This window comes from Megascapheus bottae, chromosome 17, assembly GCF_031878675.1.
Source record: "Megascapheus bottae isolate mThoBot1 chromosome 17, mThoBot2.hap1, whole genome shotgun sequence".
Classification (NCBI taxonomy): Eukaryota; Metazoa; Chordata; class Mammalia; order Rodentia; family Geomyidae; genus Megascapheus; species Megascapheus bottae.
Window position 1 is genome coordinate 37,592,296 of NC_143525.1, and position 22,223 is coordinate 37,614,518.

A 22,223-nucleotide genomic window follows, 5' to 3' on the forward strand; every position below is an offset into this window, starting at 1 on the left:
GATCGAATTTACCTTTAGTTATTTATTTTTGTCCTGGGGCTTGAACTCTGGGCTTGGGCACTATTCTTAAGCTCGTTTGCTCAAAGCTAGCACTCTACCACTTGAGTCACAATGTCACTTTCAGCTTTTTTTTTATTGTAATGTATAGAGGGGTTAGTTATATTGGCCAGATATTTCAGCTTTTTCTGTAATTGGAAATAAGAGTCTCAAAGACTTTCCTGAGTTGGCTTTGAACCACAATCCTCAGATTTCAATCTCTTGAGAACTAGGATAACAAGAGTGAGCCACCAGCCCCTGGCTCAAATTTATCATGCTTCTGTGTCCTCAAATAAGAATGAAATTAGGTCTAGATCTCATTTTTACTTTCCACGGCATGTTCCTTTTCCTTAAATTGGGGAGAGGAAGGCAAAGAGAAAGGGATCTAGCAGGCCCAGGGTACCTCTCATTCCTTGGGACTCACTTTTAGGGCAGACAGGGCCTGGAAATAAGAACATTCCACATTCAACAGCCATTAATCAATGGTTTTTAATTTTGAAAAAAAAAATCACACTGCGGACCGGGAGTTTGGCTTAGTGCTAGAGTGCTTGCCTAGCATGCACAAAGACCCGGGTTCAATTCCTCGGTACCACATACTTAGAAAAAAACTGGAAGTGGTACTGAGGCTCAAGTGATTGAGCTCTAGCCTTGAGAAAGTCCAAGGACAGTGCTCAGACCCTGAGCTCAAGCCCAGGACTGGCCAAAAAAAAAAAAAAAATCACATTGCAAAGTGGACAGTATGCCGATGTCACTTATTCACTGCATACTTTTGTAGGTACAGCCAATACATCTGATTATACATGGTTATTATTTTCTTTAATCTGCATTGTTATTGGGGTTTAAACTCAGGGCCTGGGTGTGGTCCCTGAGCTTTGTCATGCAGTGTTGGAGTTTTACCACTTGTGCCACAGTTCCACTTCTTGTTTTTATTGGTAGTGAATTGGAGGCAGGAATCTCACAGACCTTCCTACTTAGGCTGGCTTTGAACTGTGATCCTCAGTAACTAGGATTACAGGTGTGAGCCACTGGCATCCTGCATACCTGTCACCGTTTCTGTGATTACTTCCAACACAGCCTAATTTTGAGGGTGTTCTACTATCCGAGAAGCTCCAAACCCCCAGCAGGCCAGCGGGTGTGCTGGCACACACTTTCCCTTAGCCATCTTAGAGCCCACTGGGAAAGTATTCTCACTTCATGGTAAGGAAATGGAAACATAGTGTTACAAAATCAGGAAACAGTATGTCCCCGGCTCTACCCCACTCTCCTGACTTGAGATCTAGTCCTTTCCCTCACACCTGCAACCATCTCCAATATCCAGTTCATCTGGCTGCACCATCTGGTTTCTTGTCTCAGTGGGATTGTTTAACCAGTGGGTAGGGCACCAACTCTAGCCAGTCCTTTGGGTCACCTGACGGTGGTAATGCTCTCTGAAGAGGGTTTCTCTGCAGCCACCAGTGAACTTATGGGCAAAGCAATTGAGAAAACTGTTAGATGTATGGAAATAAAGCTAGGCATGGTTACTAAAAGGTTTTGCATTTTAAAAATGAAAAGCCATGGGAAAATAGCCTTGGCAAGTGAATACAGGCTCATGGGAGATGAAATCTCTTGCAAAGCTTCTAATGTCTCAAAAAGTTCAAAGCATGGCAATCTTCAGTGTTCATGACTCAAAGAGGGAAGATGGATGTGGAGCCTGGGGTCAGCATGGCAGGTGGTGACTGGTGAAGAGTGAATGAAGCTTTGTGCTCTTTGGCAAATGTATTTGGGGATCTGGCTGGGCTGCTCTTGCTCCTCTAAGCAGATGTTATCAAAGGGATGATCACAATCAATCAACTGTTTTGCTGAACACCAAATGAGAGGAATAAGGAATCAAACACTGCAAATGGCTCCAGGATGATTCTGGCTGTACTGCCCTCTCCTGGCTGGCATGTGAACTTCCAGCTGCAAGTGAATGTCTTCTCAGAGCCAGGGCTAATTTTATCCACTACTCTTCTGGGGCCTCAAAACAAGTCATAACTTCTTTTTATTCCCTATCTGTGAGTGAAAGCCACTGTGCAAATATAGGAACTAGAGTTTCAGGCTCTTTTAGTAGTGTTGTACTATCAACCGGACTTCGAAATAGGCTGATCCTGTCTATCAGGTGTTATTACCTGAGGTGCATGAACCAGGATCATGATTTTTGAATCATTTTGGTTAAACCACTTTCCCTCTTTTATTTTTTGCTGGTCCTTCCTAGGGCTTGAACTCAGGATTATGTCCTGAGCTTTTCCCCCACGGCTCCTTCAAGGTGAGAGCTCTACTATTTGAGTCATGGATCCACTTTGGCTTTATTATTATTATTATTATTATTATTATTAGTAGTAGTAGTAGTAGTAGTAGTAGTAGTAGATTGTCGGTCATGGGACTTGAACTCTGGGCCTGGGCACTGTCCCTGAGCTCTTCAGCTCAAGGCTACCGCCCTACCCCTTGAGCCACACACAGTACCACTTCCATTTTTCTGGTTGTTAATTGGAGATAAGAGACTCTGTGGCCAGGCTGGCTTTGCACCACAATCCTCAGATTTCAGCCTCCTGAAGAGCTAGGATTACAGGTGTGAGCCACTGCGCCTGGCCTATTATTATTGTTTTAATGTCGTTTATTGGAGATAAAGAGTTTCTTGGATTTTCCTGCCTAGTCTGGCTTTGAACCACGATCCTCAAATCTCAGCTTCCTGAGTAGCTAGGATCACAGGCGTGAGTCACGGGCACGTAGTCACCTTCCCTTTTGATGCACCGGAGATCTCAGGTCCAAAGATGTCAGAGTAGCATCCTTCTGTCTGAGCCACACATCACGCCTATCTGGGGCACTTCACATGTGCCAGTCCCGGACCTTGCAAGAAGGTGGTTTCAAGAAACTACATTAACATAGCCCCTAAAGCCACAGTTGGGCTGAGGCCCTGATAGAATGAAGGCTCAGTCTCCTCTCTTACTGTTCTACTACATCTCCCTAAAGACACTGGGTATAGGATGAAAGTGCATGAAATTATGGCAGTCTGTGAAACCTATTAAACTTTTCCTCAACAATTAGCCACTGTTGAAAATGAAGAGCAGTCATTTGCAATGGCCACCGAAACCTGGAGGCCTGAGGCTGGTTCCACATAAGTTACTGCAGTTCCAGTTGTGAGGCCTGTGCCTAACACAATCAAAACGACCATTTCTAATCTGCTTCCCTCAACTAGAAGGCTGAAGATAAGACTCAGGAGAACCTATCCGTTTCCAGAGCACAAGAGCAAAGTAGGAGTGAGCCACAGTGTAGTTACATCCTGTACCTCACTGGACAGGTAACTGTGTCCTCAGCAGATGGACTGTCCCATTACTATGCCTCCTGGCATGCCTTTCCCTTCTGCACCGGTGTCAGCCTTTCTTGAGAGTGTCTGGAGACTCTAGCAGGAGAGGGAAGCTGGTCTCCTCTCTCAGGGATGGTTGTCTTGTTCCACCAGCGTGCAGCTTTGGGAGGGACACACATGGAGGGTGAGGATGGATGGATGGGACACCTGCCTAGCTAGCCAGATCAGCTGGCTCAATCCCGGTCATCAGTGGGGTGACAGATCACCCTTACATCCTGCCCGGCCTTTCTTGAAGACACAAGCAAAGACAACTGAATCACAGCAAATACCACTGCGCTGAGTGGGGGTTCACCTGGGACCTCTATATGATAGCCTTACAACTACCCTCCCTCCCAGAATATTCCTCTCCCAGCCAAGTGGACCACGAGCTGTGGTCATTAAAATCCATGCTGCAGCTGGTGTTATTTGGCACCAGAGCTCCCACCCACTATCCACTTCATCTAACGTGGAGCCAGGTAAGTGTCTGGCCCACGTCAAATGCCAGTCTTGACCCTCGGCCATGACATGTTTTAAGGGGAGGACTTTTAGATGGAAATCATGTTTATACTCCCCCAAAAGGTTAAAAAAACCACTCATACGTGTTTCATATACATATTTATATATATATTTCATGTACAAAGTTACATTCTGAACCCCAGGGATTCCATAATAGAAATAAATACCGAAGTAACTACATTGCTAATTGAGCTTTTTGCTCACAGAAATGAAGCCTCAGCCTCTAAGAGACAGCAAGTGGGGCACTCAAAAACCCAATTTTTAGAGGCAGCAGGTAAAAGTTTTGGATAAGATATCTAGGATTTTAAAAAAGAACAACTTTAAAACATAAATGGTTAAACATTCAAATATTGAGAATGTAGGACAAAATTATTAATAAAACTATTTTTTAAGAAAAAGAGAAAAAACATTTAGTGTTACAGAACAGCATAACCCTGTTAGAAAAGCATTTATGACTTCTGTATGTAATTTTTTCTCCTCCTTTATAAAGTGGGATCCTACCAGTCCTTTTCTCAACATGATCAATTATGAGGAGCTCTGGACCCGGCTGAGTCCTTTGGTAATGGTTTTAATACTTAAATACTCAGGTCCATGAGATGGGCAAGATACACATTCTTCAGGAAAGTTAACATTATGAGACAATTTGCTTCATCACGAAGGCTGCCTATGTGTCACAGAGTGTCTTCCTAAATTTAGGAAGGCCTTTACAAGAAAGGTCAATACTGCAACTTTGAGAGGACTGCATTTTAACCCTTTCCTATGCAAACACACTTCACCTGAAAAGTTATGTGCTGCTGCATATTTTGTGCTAAAATGTCTTACAGTCTCTCAACAAGCTGCAACTTTTTTGTATTTGTGTGTGTGTGTGTGCCAGTCCTGTGGCTTCAACTTAAGGCGTAGGTACTGTCCCTGAGCTTTTTGCTCAAAGCAAGCACTCTACCAGCTGAGCCACACCTCTAATTCTGGCATTTTTTGGTGGTTCACTGGGGATAAGAATCTCACAGACTTTCCTGTCCAGGCTGGCTTTGAATCATGATCTTCAGATCTCAGCCTTCTGTGTAGCTAGGATTACAGGCGTGAGCTACTGGCATTCAGCAACAAGTTGTAACTTTTAAGAAATTCATTCCTATTTTAACAATATAGATCCACATGAGTTAGAGGAAAAGCACTCTTACAACTCAGTTCCTAGGAAATACTCTTCCTTTGCCTCTGCCTCTTGGAGACTGTAACCTGCATTTAATTGTTTAAGTGTGAGGTTGCCATTTGTGCAGATCAGCAATGGGCAAACATTGGTAATTTTATATGGATTGACGTCATACATAATCCAAATGTAACAAAACGAGAAGTCTCAGGATTCCTGATGTCTTCCTATAAAAAATGAATTTTTCACATGGACAATGAGATACTCAGACCTCCTTTCTGCCCTATGTGGTAGCTAAGGCAGTTTATATGCCCTTTGCTGCTTGCAAGAAGCTTACATTCTGGCATTTCTACCAAAGGTGTACCCCTTTGACCAAGTAAACATTACAAAAGTATAAACCTGTTATTGGGGAAAGGGATAGGGAAGTAATCAGTAGAAAATGTTAAAATGGCATTACAAACATAAGCAAAGTCTTTTTGTCTTTTCTAGTCCCTTAAGTTAATTAACAGGGCCATAGATTGCCTGACATGCTTAGGTAAAATAACTATATACTTATGTCCCCTGCAAGTTTAAAAGGAACAATTGCAGCCATTGCAAGTTTTCTTATTTCATCTTCAGCGCCTGATTTCCTAAATGACACCAGGTCATATAAACATGTGGAAGGCATCTGGACAAGAGCAGTCTGACTCTAGGACACTTACTTCTTGGGACTAAGATTCCCAAATCCTTTGGTGTCCTTACTAATTTATACAACATTTCCAATAAATGTTAAATAATGCTTTTTTTGGTATTGCCAAAAATGGCTTTAGTTTAAAATGAAAACAGAGAACAAGCTCTGGCAAAGTGGCCTACATTTTATGCCCTGAAGAAAAGTGACTACACAGCTCAAGCACAAAATTATCCAGTAAATATAGCTCTACCAAAGCAGGTTTTTTCCTTCTAAAACATACAGTGACCACAATCTTACTGTGTATACAATGTGCTTATACAACATGCGGCCAAATGGATCCTATAGTCTCCTTGGGCTCATCAAATCCCATGTACTTTATAATCTAATCTAATTAGATATATGCATGAGTCACTGACATTCTTTTTACAGGCATCTTTGCATAACAGTTAAGAAAAAAAAAATCCCTGGTACTTAAGAATGCTAGACAATTAGAGACCTATGTTTGCTTTCTTTTCTTTGAAGCAGACCTTCCAATGATTGGAAATCTGTTTCCAAAAGTTTATAAACTTAAAATAGTAGAGAAACTTATGCACAGAGTAATGAATAAAAAATGGTAAATCAAACATTTTCAGGAAGCTTAAAAGGGAAAAAAACCCTAATTATAGTTTAGAAAATTATTAAACATGAGTTAAACTAAGAATATAATGTAATGTATTTTAAAAATGGACATTGTGAGTGAAAAGATGTGAAGTCCACTCTGACTTTCTATGTGGCGTCTTGACTTTGTTTTCCTTTTAATCATATTTTTCCCCTTTGAAGGTGGCACTTGAGCTTAAGAGAGTGCAAAAGCTTCAATGTGGTATTGACATCCAAAATACTAAGTACCATGTGATATTTTTAGGTAGAACAAAGACAATAATTCAAATTCTGGATTCAACTGGTTGGGCCAGATTCGTATCATCACTCTGTTAATGGCAGTTTTACTTTTGTTAACAGGTAAGAGGAGCCCATGAATATTCAGCAAACATGGAAAAAAACTGAATGGAAAACTACCATCCTCTGATAAAAAAAGACACAAACACAATTCCTTTAAAAAAAACAAAACAAAAAAAACCCTCCATTACTGAAACTGTTCTCTGAGCTACCCAGAACATCTTTTTAAGTTTTCTAATAAATCTCTTATTAAATTGATTAGTATGAAAATGAATGAAACTAATCTCAAAACACAAATCAGGATATTCAGAGAAGCAGGCTTCATACAATTTAGGGTGCTCTAATAAGACAGAAACGAAACTTTTATTTAAATAGTATAGTCTTAATTCCTTTAATATAAAACCCCCCCAAAACCTGATGAAAACAAAGTTTTATATACCATATAAACAAGATTTGTCAATTTTGAAAGTGAAACTTAAGTAATTTACAGTTAGCTTTTAGCCCTCATGGGACATGTAGATAAATCCTGATAATCGATCTGGTATTAGTGTGTGTCAATTTTATAATACATAGGGGAAAACTCTACTATTGTGTGTCACGGTACAGCTTCATTTTAAAGTCTCTCCATTAGTTCCATTATTAGTGACAGCTAAAAAGTGACCCCACCAAATGAAGTGAGTGGTATTAGACTCAGCAGAGTAAACCACATCTGGATTGCTTTCTGTAATTCTGTAGTTTGCAGAAAGTAAACATTCTGTGATTTGATCACAACATACTGAAATTGCCTATAACACTGGTGCAGTAAAATAGCTAGTTCCTCTGTATTGTTATGGTAAAGACAGATATTGCAATATAAAGTTAACAAGAAAAAAATGCTCACACATCATGTGGTGAAACATTTCACGAAAAGAGCATTAAATGAAGAGGAAAAGGGAAAATAAGCCATGCAGAAGAGATGCTTCCCCATTTCTGCTGCTTCCCAGGGGCTCACTCATTGCCGCATATCACTTGCCACACTATCAGGTGACTCCTTTCTGCTTTAGAGACGGATGGTTCCAGTGGAAGATCCTCTCCAAGGAGTTCTGATTCTCCACCTTCATCGCCTAGCGGGTAGGAAGGAGACAGGTTTAGGTTGAACACACAAAATAGAGAATGAGATAAATCAGACAGTGCTCATTGCTAGTTGCAAACAAGATACACAAAGTGTATCTGACTTTCATTGCAGAGAACACAGAGGAAGCAATGTCAGGAGGCAAGTCTTCACCTGTACACACTCAAGCCACTATCTGAGACGTTCATTTCTCACTGTATTGATAAAAGCTACTTCACCATACCACACTGGAAAGTAGTCACAGTACGTCTTCATACTGAGGGCAACAAGAGTTGAGAGCTAAGAAGGCAAAGCTATTCAATTCAGTGTTCCTTCCAAATGGACAGTCTATTCTAGTTTATTTTTATTTTTAATGTAAATTCTTTTTTTGCCAGTTGTGGGGCTTGAGCTCAGGGCCTGAGCACTGTCCTTCGACTTTTCTCAAGGCTAGAGCTCTACCACTTGAGCCACAGCGCCACTTTCAGCTTTTTTCCTATGTATGGGTATTGAGGAATCGAACCTGGGTCTTACTTAGTGCATGCTTGCCAGGAACTCTAGCACTAGGCCAAACTCCCAGTCCTACTCTAGTTTATTTTAAAGTAAGACTGAACTGGGTGCCAGTGGCTCAGACGTGTAGTCCTAGCTACTCAGATCTGAGGATTGTGGTTCAAACCTAGCCCAGGCAGAAAAGTCTGTGAAGACTCATCACCAATAAACTCTTCCCAAAGGAGATGGAAACAGAGTTCTGGCTCAAGTGGTAGAGTGCTAGCCTTCAGCAAAGTAAACTCAGGGACAATGCCCAAGCCCTGAGGTCGAGCCCCAAAGTTGGCACAACAACAACAAAACAAAAAGACTGAGATTAAATATGCAGACATAGAACGGAGCATAGCAAATAACTCATGCTTATTAACATAGAGGTGAAATTCTCCCATCATCTAAGCATAAGAAATTCTCATTGTAACCCCGTAAGGTAGCAGATTCATCACCTCCTAACTAGGTTTTCTTCCCATGATCTTCAGGGTGGAGATGGAGAAAGGAAGGAGGTCTGGGGAGCAGGCAGCGCCAGGAGCACGTGTCCTGATCACAAACCCTGCTCTCCAGGGCCCAGCACAGGCACGGCCCTCCTGATCATGAGCACAGCATGGCTGTTCTAGACTTATCTAGGGAAAGAATCCTTCAGCAGAATCTTAAACATGTGCACCCGAGGAGACACAGATACTCCACAGACCTACTGAAATGATGTGGTGTAAAACCCTGAATATATGCGTATTTCTGTAGTAGTGACCCTTCCCCCCCCTCAGGCTGTGCATTCGGCAGCACATTCAGGACAAAATTCATTTTCTCAACTTAAATGTAATCATGTGCTTACAAGGTAACTAACTACACCTATAGCTAGCTAGTAAGATGCTGAGATTGAAGGATTGAGTTTTGGAGCCCAGGCAGATAAATCCTTGAGATGCTTATCTCTAATTAGGAAAAAAAAAGAGCCAGAACTGGAGGTGTGGTTCAAATGGCAGAGTGTCAATCTTGAGTGAAAAAGCCAAGCAAGAGCAGGAGGCCAGACCAGCACATGTGTGTGCACGCACACGTGGGAACACACAATATACACACGCACACATACACACACACAAATGAAAATAAAATCGAATAAATATAACAAGTATGCCACTGATCCACAACATTATTTTTAACACTGTTTAGTGCCTTTTTATTTTATTTTGTATTTTTTGCCAGTCCTAGGGCTTGAACTCAGAGCCTGAGCACTGTCCTTAGGGTTTTTCAAGGCTAGAGCTCTACCACTTGAGCCACATCACCACTTCCAGCTTTTTCTATGGATGTCGTACCGAGGAATTGACCTGGGTCTTTGTGCATGCGAGGCAAGCACTCTACCACTAGACCAAACTCCTGGCCCATTTAGTGCCTTTTTAAGTCACTGAGAGCTCTATCTACATAGTGACTTACAGCTTACAGATACTCTTTCTCCCTATTCCATCTCCAGACCTGCTGCTTCAGTGTGTATATACGCACATTCATACCTCTACATAGATACACATGGACAAACAGGATGAAGAAAAACATTTTTTCCCCCCAGAAATTTAAAGGAAAGTACTTAGGCATCCTTACGTGGGTAAAGCTCTACTCCTCAGTCACAGCAGGAGCTGAGCTCCCAGTAGCAACAACACTCACCCATCCGGAAGTCAATGTAGCCCTCTCCTCCACTGATGACAAGCATAGACTTCATGGGCATCTGGCTGCTGCACTCCTGAGAGGATGGCACTGCTTTGTCACCTGTTAACTCTGTGCCAGGACTGCCACTCGGTGGGCTAATAACTTGACCTAGAATATACAGAAACAGAAGTATTACTTGTCATTTAGGAGGGCAGGAAATACTGAAAATGTTGACTTACATATAAAGGTCCCTCTATTTTGAAGCACAGACAAGGCATCAGGAATGCTTGACAACTCTGTATTGTCAGAAAACCTAAGGGCCCAATTTGAATTTGTTTTTCTGCAGTATTAGAATTTTAATTCAGGGCCTCATGTTTACTAGGCTGGCTTACCACCTCTTTTTTCTTTTTTATTGATTGTGGGCCTGGGTGCTGTCCCTGAACTCTTCGGCTCATGGCTAGTGGCTCTACCACTTGAGTCACAGCACCACTTCCAGTTTTCAGGTGGTTAATTGGAGAATAAGAGTCTCACAGACTTTTGTGTGTGGGCTGGCTTTGAACCACAATCCTCAGATCTCAGCCCCTAAATAGCTAGGATTACAGGCATGAGCAACTGGTGCCCAGCTCCCACCATCTCTTGAATTATATATACTTCTAGTCCAGTTTTTTGCTAGTTAATTGGAGATGGAATGTCATGGACTTTCCTGTCCAAGCTGGCTTCAAACCATGATACTCAGATCTCTGCCTCCTGAGTAGTTGGTGTGAGACACCAGCACCTGGTCTATTCACTTAAAAAAAAAACACTGTCACCCCTTCCTCACTCTCTCTCTCAATTTATTCATTTCCTTTCCATTTAGGGTCTTGCTATTATACAGGTCTGGCTAACCTCAACTTTTTATAATCCTGCTTATACCCCTCAAGTAATGATAGTATAGGTATGGATCACCATAACCAAAACATTTACATTTTAATTCTGGCAAGAAAAATACCTTATAGCATTTTAGTCATACTTCTAATACAGAACTACTTTTGGGGCGGCTGATTTTGTGCCCTGATCTCAGGGCCTGAGCACTGTCCCTGAGGTTGTTTTGCTCAAGGCTAGCACTCCACCACTAGAGCCACAATGCCAATTCTGGCTTTTTCTTTTTGCCAGTCCTGGGGCTTTAACTCAGGGTCTGGGCACTGTCATTGGACACTTTTTGCTCAAGGCTAGCACTCTGCCATTTGAGCCACAGTGCCACTTCCAGCTTTTTCTGTATATGTGATGCCTAAGGTTTCATGCATGCTAGACAAGCATGCTACCAGTAGGCCACACTCCCAGCCCCACTTCTGGCCTTTTCTGTATATGTGGTACTGAGAAATCGAACCCAGGGCTTCATGCATGCTAGGTAAGCAATCTATCACTAAGCCCCATTCCCAGCCAAGAATTTCTTTTGTATGGTATGTAGAGATCACCTGTGATCCTAGTACTTGGCAGAAAAGCAAGGGAAGACAGAAGAGAGATGACTTACATGGACCACTACAACAAAGGAATCTAACTCACCTGGGACTGCCACAAAGAATTTCACAGCATCCCGGTGCCCATGGAAACAAAGCTGTGCATGTGCCATTGAACAATAGGGAATAAATGTCCCTGGTGTTACTTTGTCACTGTTTTCATCACCATAGACACGGATTACACTTCCAGGACGATTACCTGGTGCTCCTGAGGTTTTATTTGCTGTAACAGACAAATGAAATACCAAGCATTTTCCTCCAGAAAATAGCAGTGATGTAAGAGGTTACTGGTTAATCCTTACAATATTATCTAAAAGCTACAGCCAGTTGACATAACACAAGGGCAGCGACGCCAACTCAAGGCAAAGCTGGAAAAAAGACATAGCATGCTAGTTATTTTTAAGTACTTCAGTAAATGGAGTAGGGGATTTTGCCAGTCTAGCAATAACCAAGCTTATTAGTTTTTAGAATAAAAGAAAACATTTGAATGTTAGGTTTATCTGTTTTTGTGGTTTTTTTAATTCCCCATTTAAGGAATCTAGTCATGACATAGTCTAAAGCACATGAGTAATTCTTTCTCGTTTGTGATAAGACTAAGCCCCTTGAAGGGGCCGGAAAGCTAGCACCGCAGAGCAGCTCTCATTCACTCCAGGTCAATGATTTGCTGGATTACTGCAGTGACCAGACTCACAAAACATCCCCCATCCACAGGTAAGTGAGTAAATGAAACATGACCAGTAACAGGAGTAAATAATGTAGATTAATGGCAGTTTTAAAAGATGTTCATGTTTTATTGGAGAGAAAACAAGTCTGAAAGAAAGTTCAGCTGCAACGAAAGATGATAAATAGACTAAGCTGCTGAGCATTTGGTGGCCATGTAAGAAATGTTAAAAGAAAAACAAAATCTGCTGCAATGCTGACTGCCAGTGGTGACTGAAGAACATTCAAGAAGGTGTACTAGACAGGAGGGGACCGCCTCACAGTGGCTGTGAGGAGCCAGGGAGAAGAGTTTGGTTCAGGATCTGCACTTACCCCTCAGCCCCAGTAAACGTCCCTGGTGGAGGATTACGGCTACAGTGAGAAAGGAGGAAAGGGACACGGAGAGGGGCGTGACAGGGAGGACAAGCATTACTATGAGCCACCACTCAGCCTCTATTTGGCCCCTAATGAAATCAACATGGTCCAACTTGGCATTACACCAAGTAAGTTCTTATCGAGACCTTTAGAAAATACCTCTGCTTAAAAGAGCAATTTGAGGTTCTGGAGTTTGGCCCAGTGGTAAATTTGTTGCCTAGCATGCACAAAGACCTAGGTTTGATTCCTCAATACCACATACATAGAAAAAGCTGGAAGTGATGCTGTGGCTAGAGTGGTAGAGCTCTAGCCTTAAGAAAGCACAAGGGCAGTGCTCAGGCCCTGAGTTCAAGCTCCGGGACTACCAAAAAAAAAGGGGGTGGTGCAATTTGAGCTGGAGGCGTGGTTCAAGTAGAAGTTCAAAAGAAAAAAAATGTTTTACTATGATTTATTCCATAATTTTAAAGGCATTTTAGTGAATGTGACGTAGCACATTTCTGATTGCTAAACTTTCCCTTTATGGTATTTTTCTTTGTGTATATGTGCAGAAAGAGTCTAAGGTGAGCATAATCTTTTTTTATGGTGCCAGTTCTGGAGCTTGAACTCAGAGCTTCTTTTGTTCAAGGCTGGAGCTCTACTGCTTGAGCTTTTTTTGGTAGTTAATTGGAGATAAGAGTTTCAAAGACTTTGCTGCTTGGGCTGGCTTTGAATCATGATCCTCAGATCTTATTCTCCTGAGTGGTTTGGGTTGCCAGCTATCAGTGCTGGCTTGAATATTATCTTTTATTATGGAATTTTGTTATTTTTTTCTATGTCCGTTCCTGAACATGCATTTTTTAATTTATTTTTTAAGTAGGTATACAAAGGAGTTTCAATTCAACAAATCAGGTTATGAGTTCAATGCACCTTGGACACTGTCAGTTCATGCATTTTACAAAACAATATTTAATGGATGATCAATGTAATGGAGCATAGCAAGAGAAATATACAAGGTACATTTTGTACACGAAAATAATGAATCACACAGGGCGCGGGTGCAGTGGCTCACACTTGTAATCCTAGCTATTCAGGAGGCTGAGATCTGAGGATCAAGGTACAAAGCCAGCTCGGGCACAAAAGGACCTGAGACTCTTATCTCCAATTAACCTCTAGAAAATGGGGGCTTGGCTCCAGGGTAGGGTGGTAGCTTGAGCTGAAGAGCTCAGGGACAACACTCAGACCCAGTGGTAGGGCAGTAGCCTTGAACTGAAGAGCTCAGGGACAGTGCCCAGGCCGAGTTCAAGCCCCAACCCCTCCAAAAAAAAAAAACAACAACACTCTACGACTTGAGCCACAGCACCACTTCTGGCTTGTTCTGTTTATGTGCTACTAAGGAACTGAACCCAGGGCTTCATGCATGCTAGACAAGCACTCTACTATTGATCCATATTCTCAGCCCTACAGCTTTCTTTTAAACCTCAAATATAAGTGGACAACCACTTTTCAAGGAGATATAAAAACTATGATGCATAACGAGGAGTGTTTCTAGATATTGGGTAATAATAATAATAGAGCAAAAAAATAGACTTCACCCTTTTTATTTGAAATGGGGTTGTGATTCCTGAACTGAGCAAGAGCGCTCTTCCCATGAAGAACACTGAATGAATGCTGGTTCTGATGTTGGTAAGTTTCAGGAAGAGTTGAAGAAAAATATGAATTTCCAAATTACCACAGGTTCACCAGTATCTAAATAATTCTTTCCTCCTGAAATCTAGACACACTGATTTCCTGACATTTTGTGTGTCCTACGACAGTTATTTAGAAGCATACTTACTTTCTGTCAGTGGGATGGAGATAATGACACCATTTCCTGTCCCTACCCATAAACGATTGCAAGACACCATAAGAGCTGTGATCCTCACAAAAGAGAAGCCCAGTTTTCCAGTACCTATAAGGGAGGGAAGGATGAGAATATTTTATTGAAAAATCAGAAATGTTTTACATTCAAAATCCCTTAGAGTAGAAGCTTTAATACAACAGAGAAAAAAACATCTGCTGAAGAAAGATAAGGTTACCTCAAAGTGAACTCTTATTTGGCTTTATCACCTATTGGCCAAGTCAGGGTTAAAGGTAAAAGAAAATTCTAAATGTGAATGGCATTACATTATCCACCAGTGTGAGGTACTATAATTCAAACACAAAACACAAACTTTTAATTTACTTGACTGGGAAAAGCAAATGTTTGTTGGTTTCATTAGCTGAAGAAGCTCTTTTTTTGCATGAGTAAAAATCTTTTCCAACAAAACTTACACATTTTTCTTTGTTTAAATACTTAGGCTCTAAAGCAGTTTAGAAATATTAGAATATCCTAATAAATAATTTAGGGAAACAAACATTATATTTTAAAAGAATTTTCACAGTTGATAATATCTTAAGGGATTTGAGAGCCATACTGACAAAACTGATAATACATTTAATACAATAACATCAGTCCTTCATTAGCTCTACTTAACAAGAATTGAGGGCCAGACCATAGATCCAGTGTTTCAAGGAGACTTCACTCCATCAGTCTCAGCTAGGAGTCTTTAACCTACAATATACATCTCTGGGACCTGTTTGTGTGCATGTATCTACATGCCTGATTATTTTATGAAGAGGGGGCACAGCTATGGTCTGTCTGTCTCTAAGAGACAGAAAGATTAAAAAGCACTGATCTGCTTCAATCTTTCATTTTGAAAAGAATCCTCTATGACATCCCTAACAGTTACATAGAACTAGATTGGGTGCTAAGAATACAGTAGAGAACATGACAAGGGATGCTCCTGTTCTTCAGGGGCTTCATGGTATGGTCAAGAATCACATAACACTGCTGCAATCCTACTACTGATAAATGCACGAAGGAAAAGTATGAGAAGACTGAAACAAAGGTCTCTTCTGGAAATGTTTTGTAGGCTATGATCTGAAAGCTAAGAAGAAAAGATGAGGAAGAATGTGTTAGGCAGAGGCTATAGTACCTATGAAAGTCTGGAAATGTGTGGTTCAATGTGAGCAGAAGAGAGTAAACAAGGCAAATAGTTTGTTTAACCTCATTAAGGTAGGGGAATTTTTGCACACTGGTTATTATGCAGACAACAGACTAGAGTGAAGGCAAGGAAACCAGTTAGGAGGCACAAGGTTATTCAGCAGGAAAAGGAGAGTCATTCTGTCTAAAGGGAGAGTGGCCAAGACAAAAAAGTAGTGCTGGGCACTAGTGGCTCACGCCTGTAATCCCAGTTACTCAGGAGGCTGAGATCTGAGGAACATGGTCCAAAACCAGCCCGAGCGTCCATGAGACGCTTGTCTCCAATTAACCACCACAAGTAGTGCTGTGGCTCAAGGTAGAGCGACAGCCTTGATCTGAAGAGGGAAAGGATAGTGCCCAGGCCCAGTGTTCAAGCCCCAGAACCACCACCAACAACAACAAAAAAGAAAAGATTTTTTTTAAAATATATTTTTAGACTTGACAGAGTTCCCAGTGATGGATTAGAGGTGGGGAATAAGAAAGAGAGAAAAATATTCCCAAGTAGGCTGCAGTGGCTCACACCTATAATCCTGCTATTCAGGAGGCTGAGATCTGAGGATCATGATTTGAAGCCAGATTGAGCTTGAGTTCAAGCCCGAGACCCACCCCCACCCCCCAAGATCTCAAGTTTCACAAAATAAAATGGAGTATTTATTCAAGATTTTCAGTGATAGGAGTTTACTATTCCTATCCTACAGCAATTTATTTGTTGGCCCAATCAGATAATTTGAAAATGAAAAAAGATCGGAAGGGGGATGGATATAACTCAGTGGTAGAGTGTTTGCCCTATCACAAAACAAATTAAAAAGAATAAATAAGCGGGCTAGGAGTATGGCCTAGTAGTAGAGTGCTTGCCTAGGATGCATGGAGACCCAGGTTCAATTCCTCAGTATCACATACACAGAAAAAGCTGGAAGTGGTGCTATGGCTCAAGTGGTAGAGCCCAAGCCTTGAGAAAAGCCCAAGGACAGTGCTCAGGCCCTGAGTTCAAGCCCCAGGACTGGCAAAAAAAAAAAAAAAAAAAAAAAGAAAGAAAGAAAGAAAGAAAAGAAGAAATAAGCATAAAACTTGGTTTAATTAGAGAAAAGGTTTGGAGCTTACCTAGCATTTTGCTCACATAAGGCTCAATGTCCACATCCTGCAGATGTTGGTATGTGTGTGCGTGATAGAGACGTAGTGTCGAGTCCAGACGAATGGAGACCCAGACGCCATCGCCGACCCAGGCAAGCTGCCGCACTTGGCTCTCCTTCCTTGGGTGTGCATCAAATGATTTCTAGAAAAGATGTCCAATCACATAATTACTTTTGTTACACAGGAAGCCATGTTTACAAGTTTTAATATAAACAGGCACAGTGGCTTATACTTATATTCCTATCTACTCAGGAACCTGAGATTGGGAGGCTTGAGGCTAAAGTTTACTTCAGATAAAAAGTTTGTAAAACCATCCCATCTCAACAGGAAAAAGCAAAGATGGGCATAGTGGAATATGCCTGTCATCCCAGCTATAGTGGGAAGAAACATAAAGAGGAGGATTGCAATCTAGGAGAACCCGGGGAAAAAGTGAGATCCTATTTAAAAAATAAAGCAGCTGGCACCAGAGTTTCATCTGAAATCCTAACTATTTGAGAGGCTGAGATCAAGAACATTGAATTTGGAGGAAGACCCATCATATCTGGAAAACCCCTTTTTAACCAATAGCTGAGGGCAGTGGTACCTGCTGTTGTCCTAGCTATATTGGAGGTGGAGATCACAAGGATGACAGTTCCAGGCCAGCTGGGAAAAATAATGTTCATGAGACTCCATCAACAGAAGCTGGGTATGTCGTGCCTGTCATCAAACTGGCAGAGAGCAAGGTCCAGGTATAGGCTTGGACAAAAAGAAACTCTCAAAATGGAGACTATCTCAAAATAACTAAAGCAAAAAAAGGACTGAGTATGTGCCTACCATCAGTAGAGCACCTACCTACCAAGCATAAAGCCCTGAGTTTGAACTGCAGTAAGACAAAAGCAGTAAGGTAAATGCAAACATATAAAACCTCTGCTATTATGCATAATAATATAGTTTATTAAAGAAGAAAACTACATATTGTTTACTTAATATGATTTCTCTTCTAAATATAATTTCCTTCTAGGATTTTTTTAACTTTAATTTTTATTAATAATTTATTAACATTGATTTTTACATCATATTTCGAATGACATGTTTAACAAACAAGTATTAAAGGGAATCTCTATGAACAATCACTGGCATTTAGATTTTAGAAATAGCACATCCATATTATACAGCAGTGTTCAATGGTGATGACCTTAGGATTTTGTGTTGGTGCGAAGCAATATACAAAGTTTGATCTTGTTTGTAATTAAGCAAAAATGAACCCACATTGTTATTTTAAAGAATAGACACAAAAATAAACACGAAATGGTTAACTACCTCAGGGTTTCTAAGGAAAGGAAAGGGATTGGGGGAAGGAGAGCAGTAGAAGTTTAACCCAGAAAAAAAAAATTTAACCTAGATTTTTCTTGCTGGAAGTTTTTATTTTTTTAAACAATTAGAATGTATTTATGTGGATGGCCATGTGCTGATTTGAGACTCTTTCTCTCAACCAATCCTTATATAATTAAACATACTAAGAGCCATGTATTCAAATAAAATATGAGCATGTATACAAATATAGACGCATGTAATTACTGCTTCCTTAGAGAATAAAAAGCAAACAAGGAAAACAATTCCTACCCTAAGAGTTGAAAGTAAAAAAGAGGTGAATTAACAGAAAGTTGACCCATCCAAAAATATCACTGAGGCGCTCAAAAATACAGATTTAAGAGTTTCTAAAGCTGAAAATAATGATAGTTTTATGCTCTTTGTGTGATGCAAATTCATTAAGCACAGACAATAAATATAGGCAAACTTGCCTCTATCTTCATAGCCTTTGGCTGAACCACGTAGATTTTGTTCCTATAGCCACACCAGACTTTGTCATGCACCACAGTCATGCATCGGATGGAATGGTGAGGCCGTCCAAGGTCTAACAGGTGATAGTTTGACAAGTCCCACTGTCCATCTTTAAAATAAACAAGATTATAGTTACCCAATCATTTTTTACTCATGTGTCATATATGAAGTATACCTTTTATCTGCATAAGTTGCACATAAAAGCATACTAAAGGTCATCTGATCCAATCTTCCACCCACTATCTCAGCCCTCTTTTCCTCCCCGCCCCGCCTTTTTTTGACTTAAAGTGGAATTCGAATTCAGTATCTGGTGTTTTGCTCTCTGGCTTGCTTAGTCTTCTGCAATACACAACACTTGCATACACACACACATACGAATGGACATAAGGTTTAGCATTTTAATGGATTTTCTTGGGTAGAAGTTGAGGGTGACTTATTGTTAATACTTTAGGAATGTGCATAAAGTTTAAACATCTCTAATCTGTAACGATAAAGCTGAAATGTGAAGTGCTACCAAATCCATTAGTCTATAATTTTGCCCAATACAACTTTGTTGCAACTCCATTGTCTTTTCCTTTTAAAACTTACCATCTTTACCTAATGTTTACAGACCCTGAATGCTAATTCCACTGCATGTGATGATGGACTAGCAAGTAAAATAGGACTACCACTGTCCTGCTCTGCACAATTTCTTTTCTTTTCCTTTTTTGCCAGTCCTCAAGGCTAGCATTCTACCACTTGAGCCACAACACCACTTTCAGCCTTTTCTGAATAGTTTATTGGAGATATGAACCTCATGGACTTTCCTGCCCAGGCTGGCTTTGAACTGCAATCCTCAGATCTCCTCAGACCCTCTCAAATAGCTAAGATCACAGACTTGAGCCACTTTGCTTAGCTTGCATATTTATTATCTATCCATCCATCTGTCTGTCTGCCTATCTATCTACTTATATGTTTGTGGGTCCATGGGGCTTGAACTCGGCCTGGGCACTGTCCCTGAGCTCTCCAGCTCAAGGCTACCGCCCTACCCTTGAGTTAAGCCCCATTTCCTGTTTTTTCTAGAGGTTAACTGGAGAGTCTCAGGTCCTTTTGTGTCTGGGCTAGCTTTGAACCTTTTCCTCAGATCTCAGCTTCCAAAGTAGCTAGGATTACAGGCATGAGCCACTGCACCCCGGCTTTTATATATATATATATATATATATATATATATATTTTATTTTTTGCCAGTCCTGGCGCTTGAACTCAGGGCCCAGGCACTGTCCTTGAACACTTTGTGCTCAAGGCTAATGGTCTGCCACTTGAGCCATAGCACAGCTTTTTCTGTGTATGTGGTACTGAGGAATTGAACCCAGGGCTTCGTGCATGTTAGTTGAGCACTCTCATCACTAGGCTATGCTCCTGGCCCTGCACATTTTATTTTTATGAGTCTTCACCTCATCCTGTAGGTAATTCTCTTCAGAAATATTTTGTTCCTCAGAATCTAAAAGCAAAACTTTATATAGAACTTTAAACTATTGTTTTTCTGTCAATATAGTTTTGATTGAGCTTATAAAAACACTAATTATGAGCTGGGTGGTGGCTCACCCCTGTAATCCTAGCTACTCTGGAGGCTGAGAGGTGAGGATCACAGCTCAAAGCCAGCCTGGCACAAACGGACCTGAGATTCTTTTTTTTTTTTTTTTTTTTTTTTTTTATACAGGTTGTCAGCATGTCTTTATTCAAACAGTCTCTTGCACTTCTTAACTCCGTAAACTGAATAGAGGCTACGGGTTGTCAGCATTTCTTTATTCAGTCTCTTGCACGTCTTAAGTAGCCGGACATCCCACTGCAGCGCTGTTGATGTCATCTATGATGTGATGGGGGTGGCGGCCATCAACATTACACCCCACAGACTGGGCCGTGCCCAGGATCTCCTTAATGGTTCCAGAAAGTTCTCTGGCTAAAGATCTGTGCCTCATCTGCCGGGCAATGCTGACAATCTCGTCAAAAGAGATATTTCCACTGTGTTTAATGTTTTTCTGTTTCTTCCTGTCTCTTGGTGGCTCCTTCAGGACTTTGATGATCAGGGCAGAGGCAGAAGGTACCACCTCAATCTGGGCCTGTCTGTTCTGAATAGTCAGCTTCACTGTAATCCTCAGACCCTTCCAGTCACCCGTTGCTTTGGCGATGTCATCACTAACTTTTTTTGGAGACAGACCCAGGGGACCGATCTTGGGGGCCAGGGCGGACGTGGCACCGACCTCACCACCGGTGCACCTGAGGTACACTGGAAGGAATCGAACCTCTGATTAGAGCTGGAGTCGCCCCCTTTCCGGAGCGGGGACGGGCCTTACCGGAGGGCATGCGGACTGCAAGGCCATCACAGGTCTTCCGGTCCTCCCTCCCCCTTTACACGTGAGGCCCAGAAAGGGGGAGCCCCGTCCGGCCGCCCCTCTGGGGCCGGGGACCGTGGGCGCGGCGGGGACGGACCTGAGATTCTTATCTCCAATTAATCTCTAGAAAACTGGGAAGTGGGGCTTTGGCTAAAGGGTAGGGCAGTATCCTTGAGCTAAAGAGCTCAGGGACAGCACCGAGGCCCAGGGGTAGAGCGGTAGTCTTTTGCTGAAGAGTTTAGGGATAGCACCCAGGCCCAGAGTTCAAGCTCCATGGACACCCCCCCACCCCGCCCACCAAAAAAAAGAAAAAAAAATCTTGGCATTGATGGCTCACATCTGTAATCCTAGCTATTCATGAGGCTGACACCCGATGATTGTAGATTGAAGCCAGCGTAGGCAGAAAGTCCATGAGACTTTTACTTTCAATTAATTATCTGAAAACTGGAAGTAGAGCTATGGCTCAAAGATCAGCCTTTAGTTAAAAAGTGAGGAACAGTGCCCTGAGTTCAACTGATTCCCTCCCACAAAAACAAAACAAAAAAATGTCAGATGCTGCTGGCTCGTGCCTGTAATCCTAGCTACCAGGAGGCTAAGATCTAAGGACCGTCGTTCAGAGCCAGTCTGGGCAGGAAAATCAGTGATACTGTTTTCTCCAATTAAAACCCTAAAAACCAGAAATGGGAGTTGTGGCTCAAAGTAGTAGAGTGCTAGCCTTGAACAAAAGAGGTCAGGGACAGTGTCCAAGCCCTGAGTTCAAGCCCTGCTGAGACCCTATCTGAAAAATAAAGCAAAAGGATTGGAGGTGTGTCTCAAGTGGTAGAGTGCTCGCTTAGCAAGAGTGAGGTCCTGAGTTCAAACTCTAGTACTGTAAAAAAATAATCACAAAAAAACAAAGACATAGTACAAAAAAATACGCTATTTTTTCCTAATTGAGTAAATACATAAGATATACTGTTAACCCATACTTCTATAAAGGCAATCAAATGTTATTCATATAAAATTTTTATTCTCAGGCTGGGATGTAACCAGTGGCAAAACACTTGCTAGGAAGTGCAACATCCTGGGTTCGATTCCCAGTAACAAAAAAGACAAAAAAAATTTTTTTTTTCCTGTTTCTTTTTTTTTGCCAGTCCTGGGCTTGAGCTCAGGGCCTGAGCCCTGTCCTTGGACTTTTCTCAAGGCTAGAGCCCTACCACTTGAGCCTCAGCACCATTTCTGGCTTTTTTCTATGTATGTGGTACCGAGGAATCGAACCCGGGTCTTCGTGCATGCTAGGCAAGCACTTTAACCACTAGGCCAAACTCCTGGCCCCAAGACAAAAAATTTTTATTCTTGTATGCTATTATAAAGCAACCTGCTTGAAGATGCTT

The 22,223-nt window shown here is 41.5% G+C and overlaps 1 protein-coding gene and 1 pseudogene across 11 annotated transcripts in view; both read right to left on the minus strand.

The window, feature by feature from the left end:
- Window positions 1-4,004: 4,004 nt before the first annotated feature.
- The window catches only part of Spag9 (sperm associated antigen 9), a 123,036-nt gene continuing 104,817 nt past the window's right edge, over window positions 4,005-22,223 (minus strand). For 7 of the 11 annotated variants that reach the window (XM_090351031.1, XM_090351028.1, XM_090351026.1 and 4 more), the window contains 7 exons: window positions 18,439-18,587; window positions 16,628-16,799; window positions 14,300-14,413; window positions 12,445-12,483; window positions 11,459-11,635; window positions 9,935-10,084; window positions 4,005-7,760 (listed from right to left, as the gene is read on the minus strand). In XM_090351031.1, coding sequence (XP_090207157.1) covers window positions 7,645-7,760; window positions 9,935-10,084; window positions 11,459-11,635; window positions 12,445-12,483; window positions 14,300-14,413; window positions 16,628-16,799; window positions 18,439-18,587 — 917 coding nt within the window. In that variant the 3' untranslated portion in view covers window positions 4,005-7,644. The remainder of the gene's footprint in view (window positions 7,761-9,934; window positions 10,085-11,458; window positions 11,636-12,444; window positions 12,484-14,299; window positions 14,414-16,627; window positions 16,800-18,438; window positions 18,588-22,223) is intronic. The other 4 variants (XM_090351029.1, XM_090351033.1, XM_090351030.1 and 1 more) reach the window with 1 other exon arrangement.
- Window positions 20,158-20,821, minus strand: LOC150051867 (large ribosomal subunit protein uL11 pseudogene; annotated as a pseudogene).